This window comes from Sporisorium graminicola, chromosome SGRAM_9 (genome assembly GCF_005498985.1).
Source record: "Sporisorium graminicola strain CBS 10092 chromosome SGRAM_9, whole genome shotgun sequence".
In the NCBI taxonomy this organism is placed as follows: domain Eukaryota; kingdom Fungi; phylum Basidiomycota; class Ustilaginomycetes; order Ustilaginales; family Ustilaginaceae; genus Sporisorium; species Sporisorium graminicola.
Genome location: NC_043739.1, coordinates 196657 through 212347, shown reverse-complemented (window position 1 = coordinate 212347; position 15691 = coordinate 196657). Strand labels below are relative to the sequence as shown.

General features: G+C 59.2%; 3 protein-coding genes across 3 annotated transcripts; 2 read left to right on the top strand and 1 right to left on the bottom strand.

Moving 5' to 3' along the window:
- Positions 1-1579: 1579 nt before the first annotated feature.
- EX895_006451 (uncharacterized protein) lies at positions 1580-8286 on the top strand (the record flags this gene model as incomplete). The annotated part of the gene is made up of 2 exons (XM_029887042.1): positions 1580-7482; positions 7767-8286. 2 exons carry the CDS (start codon positions 1580-1582, stop codon positions 8284-8286), a joined length of 6423 nt encoding a protein of 2140 aa, XP_029736534.1.
- Positions 8287-8907: 621 nt separating this feature from the next.
- On the top strand, positions 8908-10260 carry EX895_006450 (uncharacterized protein; the record flags this gene model as incomplete). Its single annotated transcript, XM_029887041.1, has 1 exon — positions 8908-10260. The coding sequence occupies one exon, from the start codon at positions 8908-8910 to the stop codon at positions 10258-10260; it is 1353 nt and encodes a 450-aa protein (XP_029736533.1).
- Positions 10261-10471: 211 nt separating this feature from the next.
- On the bottom strand, positions 10472-14389 carry EX895_006449 (uncharacterized protein; the record flags this gene model as incomplete). The annotated part of the gene is made up of 1 exon (XM_029887040.1): positions 10472-14389. One exon carries the CDS (start codon positions 14387-14389, stop codon positions 10472-10474), a length of 3918 nt encoding a protein of 1305 aa, XP_029736532.1.
- Positions 14390-15691: the final 1302 nt, after the last annotated feature.

Below are 15691 nucleotides of genomic sequence, written 5' to 3'. Positions count from 1 at the left end.
GTTCGCTCGCTCGCTCGCGTGTTGTGTTGTTGTGTTGCTGATTCTGTAAAAAAAAAAGAGACGCGTTGTCGGTTTGCAGGGATCTGCACGTCGGCCTTACTCGACTTGACTCGACAGCGCACAGTAACAGCAGAGCGCGCGGAGATGCATTCGAAATTCCCGAGCCACAGCCTGGAAAGCCAAACTCTTCGGGCTGCTTCTTCGCTACACCAGCGCTGAAAGCCATCGAGACGGTCGTGGGACCCGCTTCTTGGCTGACACGGATCGCCTGCGCTCACGTTCAAGACTCGGTGCCACCACCATTATGAGCAGCAGCTGCTGTGTCATCGCTGTCTGTCGCGCTTCTGTGTCTGCCTTTTTTCTCTCTGGCTCGGACTGTTGCGCTTCTGGAACTCGTTCTCCGAGGCTTCCTCCCCTTCCTCGACTCCTCATGCATGTGAAGCTTCTTTGATGGTCAATCTGCGCATCAGCGCATCATTGGATCTGCTGAGTGCAGCATACGCGCCGAGCGGCTCGTTTGCTTGGGCGTCTCATGCCATGAACGTGCTCTTCGTGACACATTGAGATGGCGGAACCTCCGTTTTATGCTTCTTCTAGAGATTGTCTTGTACCGTGCTGTGCGCTGTGAGGAAGGAAAGGTCAAAGTGGCTCCGATTCGAGAGCGGAGTAGCCGCAGAGACTGGGAGGGTGAAGAGAAGCGTGAGCCGCGAGCAAGGGAGGTCAACAGATGCGCCTCCATGCCTCTCGACGATCTTCGCTTCAACGCTGCCGCAACAGCCGCCGCCTGCCTCCTTTCGACCAAAACATTGCTTTCCCCTCAAACTCGCGAAGTTGCTCCTTCGGCACTGCCCAGCGTATTCCACTGTCGCACTCTCACCAAGCGGAAGACTCTTTCGCCTCGCCTGCCTCCGCATCCTCGTGCCCAAACTTGAGACTTGCCTCTGCCGCGCCCTCACCAGCTCCAAGTTCAGCTCGCAACCCAGCTAGCTGAGTCTGCCTGCTCCATACAGATCACTTACATTTGCATACTCCTAACGCAAACTCGTCCCGCTTCGCATCAGCAGTTGGCCGCAACTTCTACCGTACACCTCCTTCACCCATTGTCCTCTTCGCCTTTGCCATTGCAGCGACTACCAACACCATCCGCCACCTTCGTGCGTGGATCTTTATCTGCTCAGATTGCCTCTTTTGATCTGAGTAGCAATTTCTGGCAGCACACGGACAACACACAGAGCAGCACCGGTCTCTACACACCCACATCCTTTACACCAAGGAGACGCATTGTCGATTATCCCGACCTACCGCATTGCAGCTTCATCTCGCTCTTTGTTACGCGCCAGGAAGAAGAGGACCACAACACGACAACTGCAGCAACAACCAACCGTGATAGATCCTGCAGCGTTCCGTCTTATCTTATATACGTACCGACCGAACAAAGTCTCGCATCTAGCCATCATGCTTTACCATCTGGTCTAATCGCCTAGCGAAGTAGCTCGTTTCGCCAGCCAGATTGCAGCTTGCACATCACTCTAGCGGTTCCTAACCATAAAAGCTGCTTACAGCGACGTTAATCGACAAGATGGCGAGCGCTTCTACATCGGCAACGGGAGGCGAGAGCTCCGAACTCTCTCGCAAGCCATCCAAGCTCGTCGCTCGCTCCAACACGCTCCACCGCTCGCCACACAGCCACAGCGGATCAGGTGCAGGTCTCTGGCTTGCCAACAGTCCAACCTCCGAAACCTCTACTTTTGCCGACGCAGTCAACTCGCACGCCGACCAACCACTTACACAGCCTGCGGACAGTCAACCAGCAACTTCGTCTTCGCAGCAGGATGGCGCTGCATCTGGCCATGCCAAGAAGGTCTACCACTTTTCGGCAGAGCTTGCGCGTGCCTCGTTCGGTGGTCGGCCTCTGACGCTCGGTGGTGGATCGAGAGATTATGACCCAATTTATACCAACAAACAAGCTACAGCGCCTTCGGATGATGATGGAGATGTTGACCTCGATCTGTCGTTTGACTACATTTCTCGATTCGACCGATCCTCGTCCTCCTCGAAGCAGCAAGACTCGAGCGGACCTGCTTTTGACTCGTCTGCTGAGCGCGACACGTTACCTCCTCCGACGAGCCACTTTTCGCCCGACGACACGCCAGAATCGTTCCAAGCTTCCGAGAGCCCTGATGTCGAACCAGCAACACCACCCAAGTCAGCCTTGGCACCCATATCATCGCCCTCCCACCCCCAATCGTCCGCGACAGGGTCGGGCACATCACCATCACCGAGCAGCAAGGCGATACGAAGCATGCGAGCCAATGCAGTCTGGGACAAACGCAAGAAAGCACCGCCTGCACCACTCACCTTGACCCCTGGCTCCGAAGCCAAGCGGCAGCGTCAGCTAGCAATGCAGAAACCACAACATGCACTTGCTGAAAAATCCTCTTTGCCGTCACTCAGTACTCGAAAAGTAGGTCCCACTATCGAGCTGCCTCCGCTCGGCCAAGAGCTCGTCGGTAAGAGCATATTCTCTCCCATCACACCCGCGACCGACTCTATACCGTTCCGAAGCAACTTTGGCGCTTCCCACGCTTCGGAAGAGCCGCTTCCTTTGACACCCCTCAGCGCCACAAGACGGGGTGCAGCCATCAATCGTGTGCTGCCACAAGACGATGGCAGCAGCATCACAGCAGACGGCACATCCGGTTCCCACGCTTGCACTCCTGACTCGGCAGCCATCCGACGAGCAGCATCGACATCGACAGCTCGCGCCATGGCCAAGCAGAGCTCGGAGGCGTTACGACGGACCCCCACGGCTGCGGCGGCACATTCGCCGTCCTATGCTTCGAATGTGACACCGATGCAGACACGTCGTCCGCGCTCGCAGTCAAATCGGTCCTTCCGAGCCTCTGCATCGCTCGCCTCACTAGGACCTCCGCGGTTCCCGCCTCCCAACGAGCCACTGCCTTCGCCTGCCCTGAGTCCCTCGTTCCAAGAGCACTCGCTGCCGTCGACTTCAGCTTATCACACGGCCAACGATGCCAACTCGGTGCTTAGCAAAGCGGGGCGCTCTCGGCCGTCTGCCTCTTCGATAGACTACAGCGAGGCGGCTCGTTCGCTCAGGTCGAGAACCACACAAACGGGGCGCAGCAGCTTGGACAGCTTCCGCACCGCCAATTCGGATGGAATGGCTGTGACCGCTAGCAGTCACAGCATTCACGACGGCCGCAGGTGGGCGTCGGGTGACGGGTCTCAACCTCCTCCGTTACCACCGCTTCAACGGTACGAAGCGCTGTTCCCAAATCAACCCGATCGGGGCAACGCGCAGCATTCACAGAGCATTGGTGCTGTTACCTCTGCAACCACAGCCTCGACACTGACCTCGATGCCGATGGTATTCAGCAGCACGGTAGGCTCGACAGCAACAACAGCAATGACATGGAGCATGTCGGATCAATCCACACCTTCGACGCACCAGTCGCCGTTCACCCCCTTCACGCCAGCGTTTTCCGACATGATGCCGGGCACTGCTACGACGTCCAAGACGCACTTCACGGCGATTACGAGACCGTCCATCTCGAGTGAGATGCCTCACACTGGCGAGGCGCAGAGCAAGACGGTCGTCCACACAGACGCGATCTCGCACGGCGGTGCGGCTGCTACACTCAAAGAGGCATCGGATGACCAAGAGCAGGGGCGGGGTAAACGCAACACGGAGCAATGGATATTGACGCAGCGTCAGCGCAAGGCGCTCCTCCAACAAGAAGAGCTTGCTTCGCAGCAACGACTGCTCGACGCTGACCAGGAAGCAATGCGCCTGTCTATCCGTGCCGACGAACGTATCAGCCGAGTAGTACCGTCGTTGAGCGTGCCTCCAACAACGACAGCAGAGGATTCTGCGCAAGCAAGGTCGAGGCAAGATTCGAGAAGCACCGACGCCACCGACGACGATCAACATGCCAAAATTCGACAGACGCTGGTCATCTCCACCGCATCGACGCCAGACGAGAGTGTCGATCCTTTCCACTTTGTTACGGGTCAGCCATCTCTGATGCCCGCTTCTGGCCGCGATACTGGGGCGGCAGCAATGGGGCGTGCTGCTTCCCACAACGCTCTGGAGTCGTCCTCGACCAAAGGTGCCCTGCCTATGACGCGCAATCGCAGTGGCACGACCGGTCCGTGGCCGCAATCGCCTCTGCTGCTCAATTTCAACTTGCAAGGCGAAGGCAAGGCGCCGACGCAAGACTCGGTCGTGTCTCCAGCCTTGACAACCATCATTAATAGTGTAGAAGCGACGCCGGAGATCGATGGTCACCTCGATAGCGAGAGATACGGTGATGTACAGCACAACCAGGCGGTCCAAGGTCTCGGCCTGGACATCGACTACCCGTCTACGCACGTCGGAACCTCCCGCGACACTAGTAAAGGCTTTGCACCGGTCACGACGGACCTGCTGCGCAAAGCATCACGCTACATGGATCAGCACGCACAGGACGCTGCGTCTCCGCACCTATCGATCCAGATGTCCCCAGACATCGATGCGCTGCAACGCACACGGTCAAAGTCTAGAGAAGCCCTGCTCACGCGCGGAAGCGGCCGTCACGAGGAGCTCAACCAAGACGTCGGATTCGACCTCGCAAGCGGTCCAAGCCCTCTGCTGCCCAACGACTGCCGCTCTCCGCGAACCGTGAGCGGCAAGGAGGTCGGCAGCAGCGGTCCGGGCGGTCTGAATGGGCTCGTGACTGGAGCCTTGCAGACCGACATGACGGTGCACCGCGCTCAAGTGACCACCGCCAATCGAACGATTGGTCCGTCGCAAAGCATCGCATCATCCATCTCTGCCTTTGTGTACAACGCTACACCCGCTCCCACTCCCGCTGCTGCTGAGGCCGACACTGGTCGGCACCTCGACGTGCCCGCCAAGCCAAAGACGGGCAGCATCGGATGGCGCCGCAACGCACGTCGCAGCCGAGACACCCCCGCTCAGACGCTGGGACAAGGCATGCGGCCTGACAAGCATCTGGCCACAGACAGCGCCGACGTCAAGTTTGTCAACATCGACCTCGACGATGGTGGGCTCGAGACCGAGGTGACGCTCGGCGGGCGGGACGAAGCCAACAAGAGCGGCGACAGCGCCAAAGGCGGACAATGGGTCAGCAAGCTTTGGAACGCCGTGTCATCTCCTAGACGTACCTCTTTCAATCTCGGTGCAGCACCGGGAGATCGCAGCGTGGATCTCGAGCTGGCCAACAGCTCCACTGGTGAGCAGAGCAAGGATCAAGATCAAGCACCAGCACCGGTGTCGAAGAGCGCAAGGACGGCTTCGCGCGGATCCTTCCGACCGCTTTCGCTCGTAGAGAAGCGCCAGAGCAGTGGGAAGTACCAGCTCGAAGCGGCGCGACAGAGGTTCCGCTCTCCGACACCCGGCGAGGAGGATGAGGTGGCTGAAAAGGATGCCCGCGCTGTGGCTTTGCGATTGCTCGCTGGCTCGCCGCGGATCCCTCCGCCCGTCGAAGAGGGTGCTCCTTCCGAGGAGCCGCCAAAGCAGAGCCTCGATCGCGCCGACCTTTCTGCCGAAGAGCGAGAGAAGGAACGCATCGAGGCACTCAAGAAGCTGCGCCGCATGAGCGCGGTCGAGCGTCAGAGGAAGCGCAGTTCGGGCATCGGGTACATCACTTCCGCTTCGAACACTGCTGGCTCTCCCAGGCTGACGTACATCACGGACAAGAGCAATGATGTCGAAGAAGCACATGGACCAGACGCGTCCGTCCGCCACGGAGGTCTTTCGAGGGTTGCGAGTCTCAACAAAAGCAGCAACAACAAGAGGATGTCGCTCACTGTCTTCGGCGGCAAGGAGCGTGCTGGGGGTCTTACGGAGGCAGCCGCACCTACAGGACTGGCAACAGGTGCACCGGAACGAGCTTGGCTGGACGCCATGCGCTCTCCTCGAGTCGCCGAGTCTCCGTCTGGCTTCACGCCCCGCATGACTTTCGATCCTCAAGACTGGAGCACGGGCTTGAGCTCGCAGCAGCAGCGGCACGGTCGGAACCATGCAGCCGCCGCCCCTTCGTCGGCGGCCAATCACATCCCCCTCATGCTCTCCAACAGCGCTCTCTCTCGCCCTCAAGCTTCGGGCCCAGGGGTGGAGTCGGTTCAAGATCACGGACTCACCGTGTCAGAGCTGAACTGTGCTCGCGACGAGATGCGCCGTCTCGCCGGTCAGGGGATGGCGTTCAAGGAAGACGAGCTTGCGCACGATGCAGTCGAGACTTACCACACGCCGATGCCTGCACAGGACACGTGGACTTACGGTGCTGAGCAACACGATCACCACCGTTATGTCCATGAGGAAGGCGCTGCGGAACTGCACGCGGCGGGTCAGCACCAGACAACCGAATTGGGCGACTTTGGCATCAGCCCCGAGAAGAAGCCACCGCGTCTACACCGCCGCACGCGCACCGCTCGCTTCGCGGACGAAGACCACCACCAACTCTACGAGCACGAGTACGAGCAGGACCCGCCCACCGTCTCGATCTTCACGCGCAGCCAACAGCATCGCCACCGTGCATCGGGCAACTTCAGCGTGCAGTTCGGCTCGCACACCCAACCTCCAGTGACCGAGGAGCGTAGCCGCTCCAAACGCCGGGCGAGCCACTACGCCGGTGCCGACGGTGGCGGCCACAGCCTGTTTGCGACGCCCGCAGCCTTGCTGGAAGGTAACACACCGAGCAAAAACATGTTCTGGGCTGGCTTCCTCGGCATGCCCTGGCTGTGGATGATCGGCGGCTGGTACCTTACGCCGGATGGTCAGCTGAGGCACCCATCTGCGGACGATCCGCGCCTCAGAAGGAAGGTGGACGTCTGGCAGCACGAACCCAGTATGCAAGGCCAAGGGTCGGCCAACTCGAGTCCCAACCTCGGTTCGAGCTCGACTACATTTGGCGCCTCGAGCTACGAGCAGAGCTGGGCCATGGGTCAGGCAGGCGAGAGCGGATCGGCGACGGGACTGGGATTGGACATGCGAAACGGTGCGCAATCGGCAATGTCGTTCGCCGCTTCGTCGACAGGCACTTTTAACAGCGCAAAGACGACCACCAGCGACCCGAACATGCCACCTCCGAGCAAGACGCGCAAGAGCAAGACGCGAAGCTTCGGAACGCTGCTTGACGCCAACCCGCAGGTGAGCTTCTACCAATCGCCCGTTCGCGTCGTCCAAGAGCCGCAACCCAGCTTTGGCAACGTGTGGCGCAGCAATCAGGGTATGGAGCCTCTGCTCGAGATGGAGGAGCCTCGTCGAAGCCGTCTCTTCGCCGGCTACCCGGACGAGAACGATCACGATCGCGCCTACACTGCTTCGCCGGCAGTGTCCTCTTCTGAAGGCTCGACCGCTGTCTCTGCAGCCGAGGCAAGGGGCAAGACGGCGAGTGGCTATCAGGTGGCGGTGGCGACAAAGACGAGAGTGGCGACGCCTTGGAAGGATCTCGAGAGGTATGTGCTGCTCAACAGGATGGCAGCAATCTTGTCCGGTGTGCTCGTGTTCGCCGGATTCACGGGAGCGGTTTATGCGGTGGTAACAAATTTTTAAAGCGCCTGCTACAGTGGCTGCGCACGCAAGCGAGGAACGCCAGGCTGGCGGGCGAGAGTCAGAAGCTCGATAGCAAGATCAGAGGTAGGTACGAAAAGCTCGTCCGGATCCAGCAGCAGCAGCATCACCAGGTGAAAGAGACATACCATACGACGTCTTCGGCAGACTTGATGGCTTCCCGACGCAGTCAGAGGCAACCTCGCGTTGATGATGACGATGACAATGATGGCGGCAGCGGTGGTGGTCAGAAGGAGACGAAGCGAGGCCTGACTTCGTGGGATGCCGTGCGTTGGCTGTCAAGCCATGCTACGCCGAACGGCAGTCCCACACGGCAGCCAAGCAAGCTTCCCCCAGCAGCGACGCAGGAAGCGCCTCTCGGAGCAGGCAACAGCTCCATGTTGCTCGCCGGGGCAGCCGCCGCACTTGCCGCTACCTCTTCCGCCGCCACCACCACCGCCTTGCCAGGAGGACTCGGCGGACTTCTCACCGCTCTCCTCAACCCAACCGTCCCCTTACCCTCCACCAAAGCCTCGACTGCCGCCCAACAACGAGGCGCAGACGTCATGCTCTCCACTTTCAACCACCTTGTCTTCCTGCGTGCCATATTCCGCGTCATCTTCCGCGTCATCGTCCTCGTCCGCTTGGCGCGGTTCCGCAATTCGGCCATGCCCATCTCTGCGCTCGTACTGAATGAGCTGCTTGGTTAAAAAAAGCGCTGGTGGCTCTTGCTTGCTTTCTGCGCGCTGCTGCTGTTGAAAGATCATCCTGGACGCTGCGGTTTTCGTACTTATCTCCTGCTGTTGATGTCGTCTCGGTGTCGAGTGTTTGCAGTCACTGTGTTAGAAAAAATCGGAGGGAGGCCAACACGCACGAAGCAGGCGTGCAGACAGACGTGGCCTCCCTATAACACTGCAGATATCGTTGTGTTTCGGTTTCTTTGGGCTTTCCCCCCGCGATTGCGGCAGGGGAATGTCACTTTTCATGTTTCGTCGTTATTAATCTTTGAATGCATCAGTGAAGTCTTCTGTGCACCTAGTCGCAATAGTCTGCCGCTGTGTGTAGCAACGTTCTGGTTGTGTGTGAGAGTAGGTGCTGATTGTGGAGTCAACCACGAGGCGGACGACTTGTTCAGGGTCCAGACGAAGAAGGTCTTTGATTTTCCGACTTCCGAGCTCGGCTTGGTATGGTGGAGGAAGGACGCGAAGAAAGCGCTTCCTCGCACTTACCACCACCCTCCTTTCACCCTTGACCACCAGCGCCGTCCATCTTTGACCGCCTTGCTATCTACTCCCTCCTTGCGCACAAACGCACACACATGCACGCCAACGATGAAACCATCAATATTCGCAGACGCAGTTATCACAGCATCAAAGACCAACGACGGGCACTCTCTCGCGCAGCTCTTCGCGATCGGCGGGCCGGTAGCTGCGTCTGTGCTCCTCGAGCTCGGGGATGCACGTGCGCCACGCATCGTGTCTGCGCTACGAAAATGCTCAGGATACCTAGCTGCACCGTGGGAAGACATGTGCGTGCACCACCTCACATCGCTGTACGCGTTCTCGCTTGCCTCGTCGCTGCATGAGGACGGGATGGACGCCGAGGGCAAGACGCGCGCCGAGCGGCTAGGCGAAGCGTTTGATGCGTACAATGCGGGCGTGACGGCATTCTTGCGCTACTTTGCGACGCTGACACCGGGGCGGTGGGCGCTACCGCTGCTGCGTATCCTGTGCCTCAACCTGCGCTGGCTGGCGGTGCAGGCGGACTCCGCTTCGAGGAGTGCCGTTCCTAGCGCAGGCGCGGCGGCGGGGCCACGCACGTCGTCGCACGCGAATAGGCGGCTCGAAGAGTGCGCACGCCAGCTCAACAAGGCCTTCACCGCGTGCGTTGCCGACCGCAATCCGGACCTCGCCGAATCGCGCAAATGGGGCACCTACGAGGTGGTGGGCATGGTCTTCAAGACGTACTTCCGGCTCAAGAGTGTTTCGCTCTGTCGCAACATCCTCCGCGCCATCTCGGCTGCTGCCTTACCGGACCTCGCACACTTTCCCAAGAGCCAGCAGGTGACGTTTAGGTATTACGTCGGCGTGCTGGCGTTTTTGAACGAAGAGTACGACAGGGCGGAGGGCGAGCTGGAGGCGGCATTGCGGGCGTGTCATCGCGGGGCGGAGTTGAACCAGGCGTTGATTCTGACATACCTGCTGCCGGTGAAGCTGCTCAAAGGCTTGCTGCCACACCCCTCGCTCCTGCACTCCGGCGTCGGCCAGAGACTCCAGGTCTACACGCCCTTCATCCACGCCGTGCGCACGGGCAACGTGCACATGTTCGACACCGCCCTGGCCACGCACGAAGCCACACTCGTCAAGCGCGGCACCTTGATCGCCATCGAACGCACCCGCGATGTCGCGCTCCGCACCCTCCTCAAGCGCATTTCCCTCTCCCTCCCCCGCACGCCTCCTCAGAACCTCCCTCCCACGCGCATAGCGCTCCAAACCCTCCACGCCGCCACAAGCTCCCCGCTCATCGCCCTCGCCTACACAGACAAGGAGCTCGAGTGGCTCCTTGCCACGCTCATCTACAAGGGCTATGTCAAGGGCTACATCGCGCACGACAGAGGCGTGCTCGTGCTGAGCGCAAAACTCGCCTTCCCGCGCTTGGCCGACGTGCCCATCGCGACGACATAGCCTGCTGCTCTCAGGGGTGGCATGGAATCACGTTAGTTAAACGCATGGTTGGGCAGCATCGGTTGCGGTTTGGCCACATGAGACGTCGGACTTTCTTTTCCCCGCGCATGATGGTTTGGGTGTGACTGACTGTGTGTGATTGTGTGTGTGAGTGTTCGGAGGAGGGTTTGACATGTGTACTGTACATGCATTTCAGCGAACGAGTGGGTGTTCAGGAAGCCGAGGCCAACGACGCCTCGATCTCTCGCCACAGCGCACCGGGCTGACCTAGCTGACCCGCTCCCGCTCCCGCCGCCACACCGGCGCCCGTCCCGCTCTTGGCCTCCTGCACCACGGTCCAAAACTTGGGCGTCCCCGCGGCACTCACCACGCCATCCAACTCGCGACTCACGACGACCAACATCTTGTAGATAAAGCGCTGCAGCTCGACCTGCTTCTCAATCTCCTGCTTGGTCGCTGTCTCCTTGAGCTTGCTCCTCAGCGTTGCGCCCACAGGCTCGGCGAGCTCTTCCAGCCGACCGCCCAACACGGCGCGCACCGCGCTCGACCGCAGCTCGACGAGCTTGATGACCATCAGGTAGCACAGCGTCTTGATGCCGTCGTCCGAGTCCGACAGACCCGCGATGACGCGGTCGAGATAGTCCGGCAGGTGCAGACGCGACCACAGCGAGTCGAGCAGCTGGTACATGGTCTCGTATGCGTTCTTGCGCAGATCCAGCCCGTCGTCCGTGACAATCTGGAACGGCCCCATGGCGACTTTGCGCAGCAGTTCGGTGCGCACGTGCGTCTCTGCGTACAGCAGTGGCAGCAGCGTCGGCAGATGGTCGCGGATGAGGTACGGTTTGTTGTGCGCTGCCGAGTTGAGTGCGAACGTTGCATTGCGTCGCACTTCGAGCTCGGCGTCGCTGAGCAGCGCGAGGAAGTCGACCAGCACGGGCGCCAGCAGCTCGTCATACGCTGCAGAAGACTCGGTGGACAGCGTGAAGCGGATCGCTGCCAGCACGGTCGCGCGGACCGACACGGATGGCGAGCGCAGTCGTTCCTGCAATAGCGGCAGAAACTTGGTTGGCTCGCTCAGCGTCAAACGCGCCAGACACTCGGCACCGATCGAGCGCACGCCTTCCTCCTTGGTCTCGCACGCATCAAAGAGCACTGGCCAAACCTGATCGGCCACGAGGCTGAGCTGTTCGGCGGATCCGTGCGTGATGAGCTCCTTGAGCGCATGCAGCGACAGGAAGCGCTGGCTCGAAGTCTTGTCGTCCGAAGGCGCGCGGACCTGCTGCTCGATCGCAGGTAAAAATACGGCAAGTGCACCGACGGCCATGTTTCCCACTGCAAAGGCAGCCGCCATCTTGACCTCCTCCGAGTCGGCAGTGTAGTAGCGTAGGACGCGATCCAGCAGTCCAGGACGAGAGGAAAAGTCGTTGAATCGGCCCAGCTCGCCCAGCAAGAGCAAAGCAAAGTAGACATCCGTGTCCTTTGCGCCGTCATTTTCCAGGGTCGTGGTCGCCTTGGCCGCGACAGTGCCGCTGGCGGCGTCCGACACAGTGCATACGGCTCCGATGCAGCGCGAAACGGTCGAGTAGAGGTGCGTTCCACTGACACTGCCCTTGGCCGCCTCGAGCGCAGCAAGCAGCTCGTCGACGGTCTCGGGTGCGGAGTCTGCCTGAGCGCCAACGTAGAGTCGCAGGAATTCGAGCAGTGACTCCATTGCCGGTCCTTGGGCTATGGGCAGTCGCAGAACAGAGTAGATTTGCGGAAGCACCGACACGCGGACCGACTCTCGCGTTGCCGGGTCGTTGAGCAGGATCAAGTTGATGCTGCGGAGGATGTGCGGGAGGAGGTTCATGTCCATATCTGTGTTGACCAGCGGCTGCACCTCGGCCAGGATTGAGTTGGACGACGCCGTGCTCAACTTAGTTGAAGATCGGGAGAGGGCAGCGGCAAGGCAGTCGAAGGCTGCGAGACGCAGCTGGCGGTTGGACTTGCGCAAGAGCGTGGCAATTTCGGCGATCGAGCTCTGGAGGAAGGCATCGAATGCAGATCCTGTGCAGACGGGCGAAGCGGCGATCTGAGCAATGACTTTGACCGTGATGAAGCGCGTCACTTCGTTGGTGAGACGTGCCGTGAGAAGGTCGAAGCATTCATGGTGTTTTTCGGCAAGATCGTCACCGGCATGCGCGAGCAATACACCGAGACAGGCGATCCCGCGCTCCTTGATCTCCTGGTCCGAGTCGAGGCGGTTGAGTCGGGCGACAGTGGCGGAGTAGATCTGGAGCAGATACGACTTGTACTGACCAGGTCGACCGCTGCTTGCGCCCGCAGCAGTCGCACCGAGCGGACGAAGCACCGACACGAGCTGCGAGCAGGTGAGGAAGGCTTCAATGCAGCTTCTGTGGAGCTTGTCCTCGATCGAGGCGCTGAGGATGGGGACGAGGCTGGACAGCTGGTCGTCGAAGCTCTTTGGCGAGTGCGTGAGGAAGAGGACGCGGAAGAAGCCGAGAACATCGGCCTTGAGAGTGGAGCCACCCGAGGAGGCCGTCTCTGCGCCCTTCAGTGCCTTTTCAGTGTGTGCTAGGATGGAGCTGATGTGCGCCTCCAGACCGCCATGAAGCACGACGACGAGTTCGCGCAGCACCACAAAGCTCTTGTGACGCGTTGGAATGGATTTTGACACAATCTCTTTGTTGAGAGCTTTGGCAATGGCGGGCACGAGAGCTAGGAGCTGAGCGCGCGGAGAACCGTCGGTGCTGTCGGCGTCCGCCTCGGTGCGCTTTCGCTTGAGCACACCCGCGGCAGCAATGGCAGCAGCCTGGCTCGCAGACGAGGAAGAGGAGGATGACGAATAGGAGCCGATGACTTCGGTGGCTTGAGGACCGCCGGCGTAGAGCTGCATCTGCTTGAGCAAGGCGAGGAAAGTATCGAGGATCTCGAGGCGTACGCTCTCCTCACGCTCGGAGAAGCGGGCGACTAGAACAGGTGCGACACTGCCAACGTTCTGTGCCAGCAGCTCTGGACGACTGGTGAGCGCTGCATTGAGCACCTTGGCTGAGGCCCTTCGCACCTTCCAGGACATATCGTCGTCGTCCGAGTAGTCGTCATCGATGAGGTCGTCGTCTTCGTCGTCATCCGCACCAAAGTCGTCGTCTGCATCGTGCATCTCTTCGTCATCGTCGAAGCCGGCGTAGTTGGGGTCATGCTTGATCAGGGTGAGAGCTAGATCGATGGATGCATTGACAAAGGGTGTCACCTCCGTCGGGCAGCGTAGAAGGATGAGTTCGATCGACTGGAGGCAAGTTTCGCGCAGCTCGTCATCGTCGTGTTTGGCGGTCTGGATAACAGAAGGCATGAACTCGGGCAGGCGGCGGCCCAGTCGTCTTGGACAAGTGCGTGCAAAGATGCCGATGAGCTGGACGGCGGTCTTGCGCGTGTCGACGGAGTTCTTTGGCGCGAGATCGGAGCTGAGCTGGATGGAGAGTTGAGTGAAGATGTCGGAAGTGGCGCACGAGCCAAGGGCACCGAGAACCGTGAGGGAGCGTTTGCGAACTGCGGGACGGGAATGGCGCATGGCGGGGACGACGGACTTGAGCAGAACGTTTTGGAGGGCGATGGTGGAGGTGACGGATGCAGCAAATTTGTTGATGAGCTCTGCGAGAATGTCGAGCGAGTCGATGAGAAGTTCCTGGGAAGCTGAAGGGTCTGCGACGTGGTTGAGTAGTCTTGGCGCAAGCTTGTTGAGAGCCGTGTTGGCATACGAGGAGCGGATGGGCATCTGTGCAGTGACAGTCTTGAGTGCGAGTGCGGCAATGTCTCTAAGCTCATCGTTGTTGGACGAGATGTACTCGATGAGCGTGTCGATAACCTGGCGCATGTTCTCCTCGCGTAGGCGCGGCACGAGGATGGCGAGGGAGCGAACGACCATGTTTTTGACTTCGGTGTTGGAATCCTTCATGAGGGAAAGCACCTGGCGCAAGGTGGTGTCCTCGGTGGTATCGTCCATCTGGATATAGTTGTCCTTTGATAGCTCTGCGATGAGATCGTTGAGGGCCATGAAGCGAAAGTCGGCGTCTTGCGACTTCATGCGCTCGAGCAAGGGCGCGATGCCCGTGTGGGCCCACGAGGACGCCATGGTGGTGGGAGCAACAAGAGCGAGCCTTGACCGAATTGGATCAGGTCGTTAAGAATGCGCTGCGGTGGTGGTTGCTGTTGAGAAAGGTGTGAAGCGGGGCTCTATTGGAGGTTGGAGGTTGAAACAGTGATCCGCTCGTTGGAACGCGTGTCTCCACTTTGACTGAGCATTCATGTGATTTTACACCATAAAAAGTGGAGTTGGCGCCTTGCCTTCTTGCTCCGTGCGGCGATTTTGTGGAAGTGTCGATTTCTTCTCGTTGATCATCGCAGAGCGTGCTTTAAGATCGGGGTGATTTCATTTCTCGAACAGAATGTCGAATCGGCGTGACATGACACTTTTCGAAAAAAATGTCATGCTTTGCTCGGCTTTGCCACAACCGCTCTACGACAGCCAAGAGTTTCCAAGATATGCACGTGAAGGACCCTAGTGAGACATCATTCATCTTGCCTGTCACAAGCAAGCCAAAGCGGTCCATTTTCTCCAGACTAAAGTCGGACTCTGGGGGACTGAGGACCTGCGAGAGAAAAGGGGACAAAAGAGTTTCACCACACCTACAGTCGGGGAGAATTGTTTGGAAAAGGGCCATAATCAACCACGTCAAACTGCGCCAAGAGCTCGGGCAATTCTTGGCGATGCTGGACCTCCTTGGCTGCACCACAAACCAAAGCGGTGTCTTTTGCGACCTGAGTCTGTGGTACCGGAGTCGCTTCTCGGAGACAGACACTCGCACATGGGCTTGGCACACAAACTCTTGTCTCGCTTCGCCTTTTATTGCCGCTCTCAGCTGCCTCGCGTCGACCCTTGCGCAAGTTTTATGGTGTGTCTTCTTGGCACCAGCCACGCGACCATGTCCTCTCGTTTGCTCACTTGCTCTTTCTCGTTCTCGACCTGTCCATATCATCCAGCTCAGGTAGACTGCCGTAACCGACGCTGCTTAGACTCTAGCTTGGCGCTGCTCAAGTTGCCTTTGGATTCATGCCACTTGTCCACGTTCGTTTCGGGTTGAGTGCTTCTTTTTCTTGGCTGAACTGTTGCTATCAAGTAGTCATCCGGGAACGATTTCTTGCTCTTCCGGTAGCACTTGACTTGTGGTCTCTTACCTTTTGTTCATGCATGTCCTCGCATGGGGGGTAGGCTTGAACCGTTCCTGCTTTGCACGTGCGGTGCCTTCTGGATCGGATGCGAATCGTCTTTCAGATAGAAGTGTTCGGAAGGAGTGCTAAAGATACATGTACTTTGCTGCCTACACTGCGCGATGTCTGTTACCCCTGTCAATAGCACTCAATCTCTGAGAGGTAG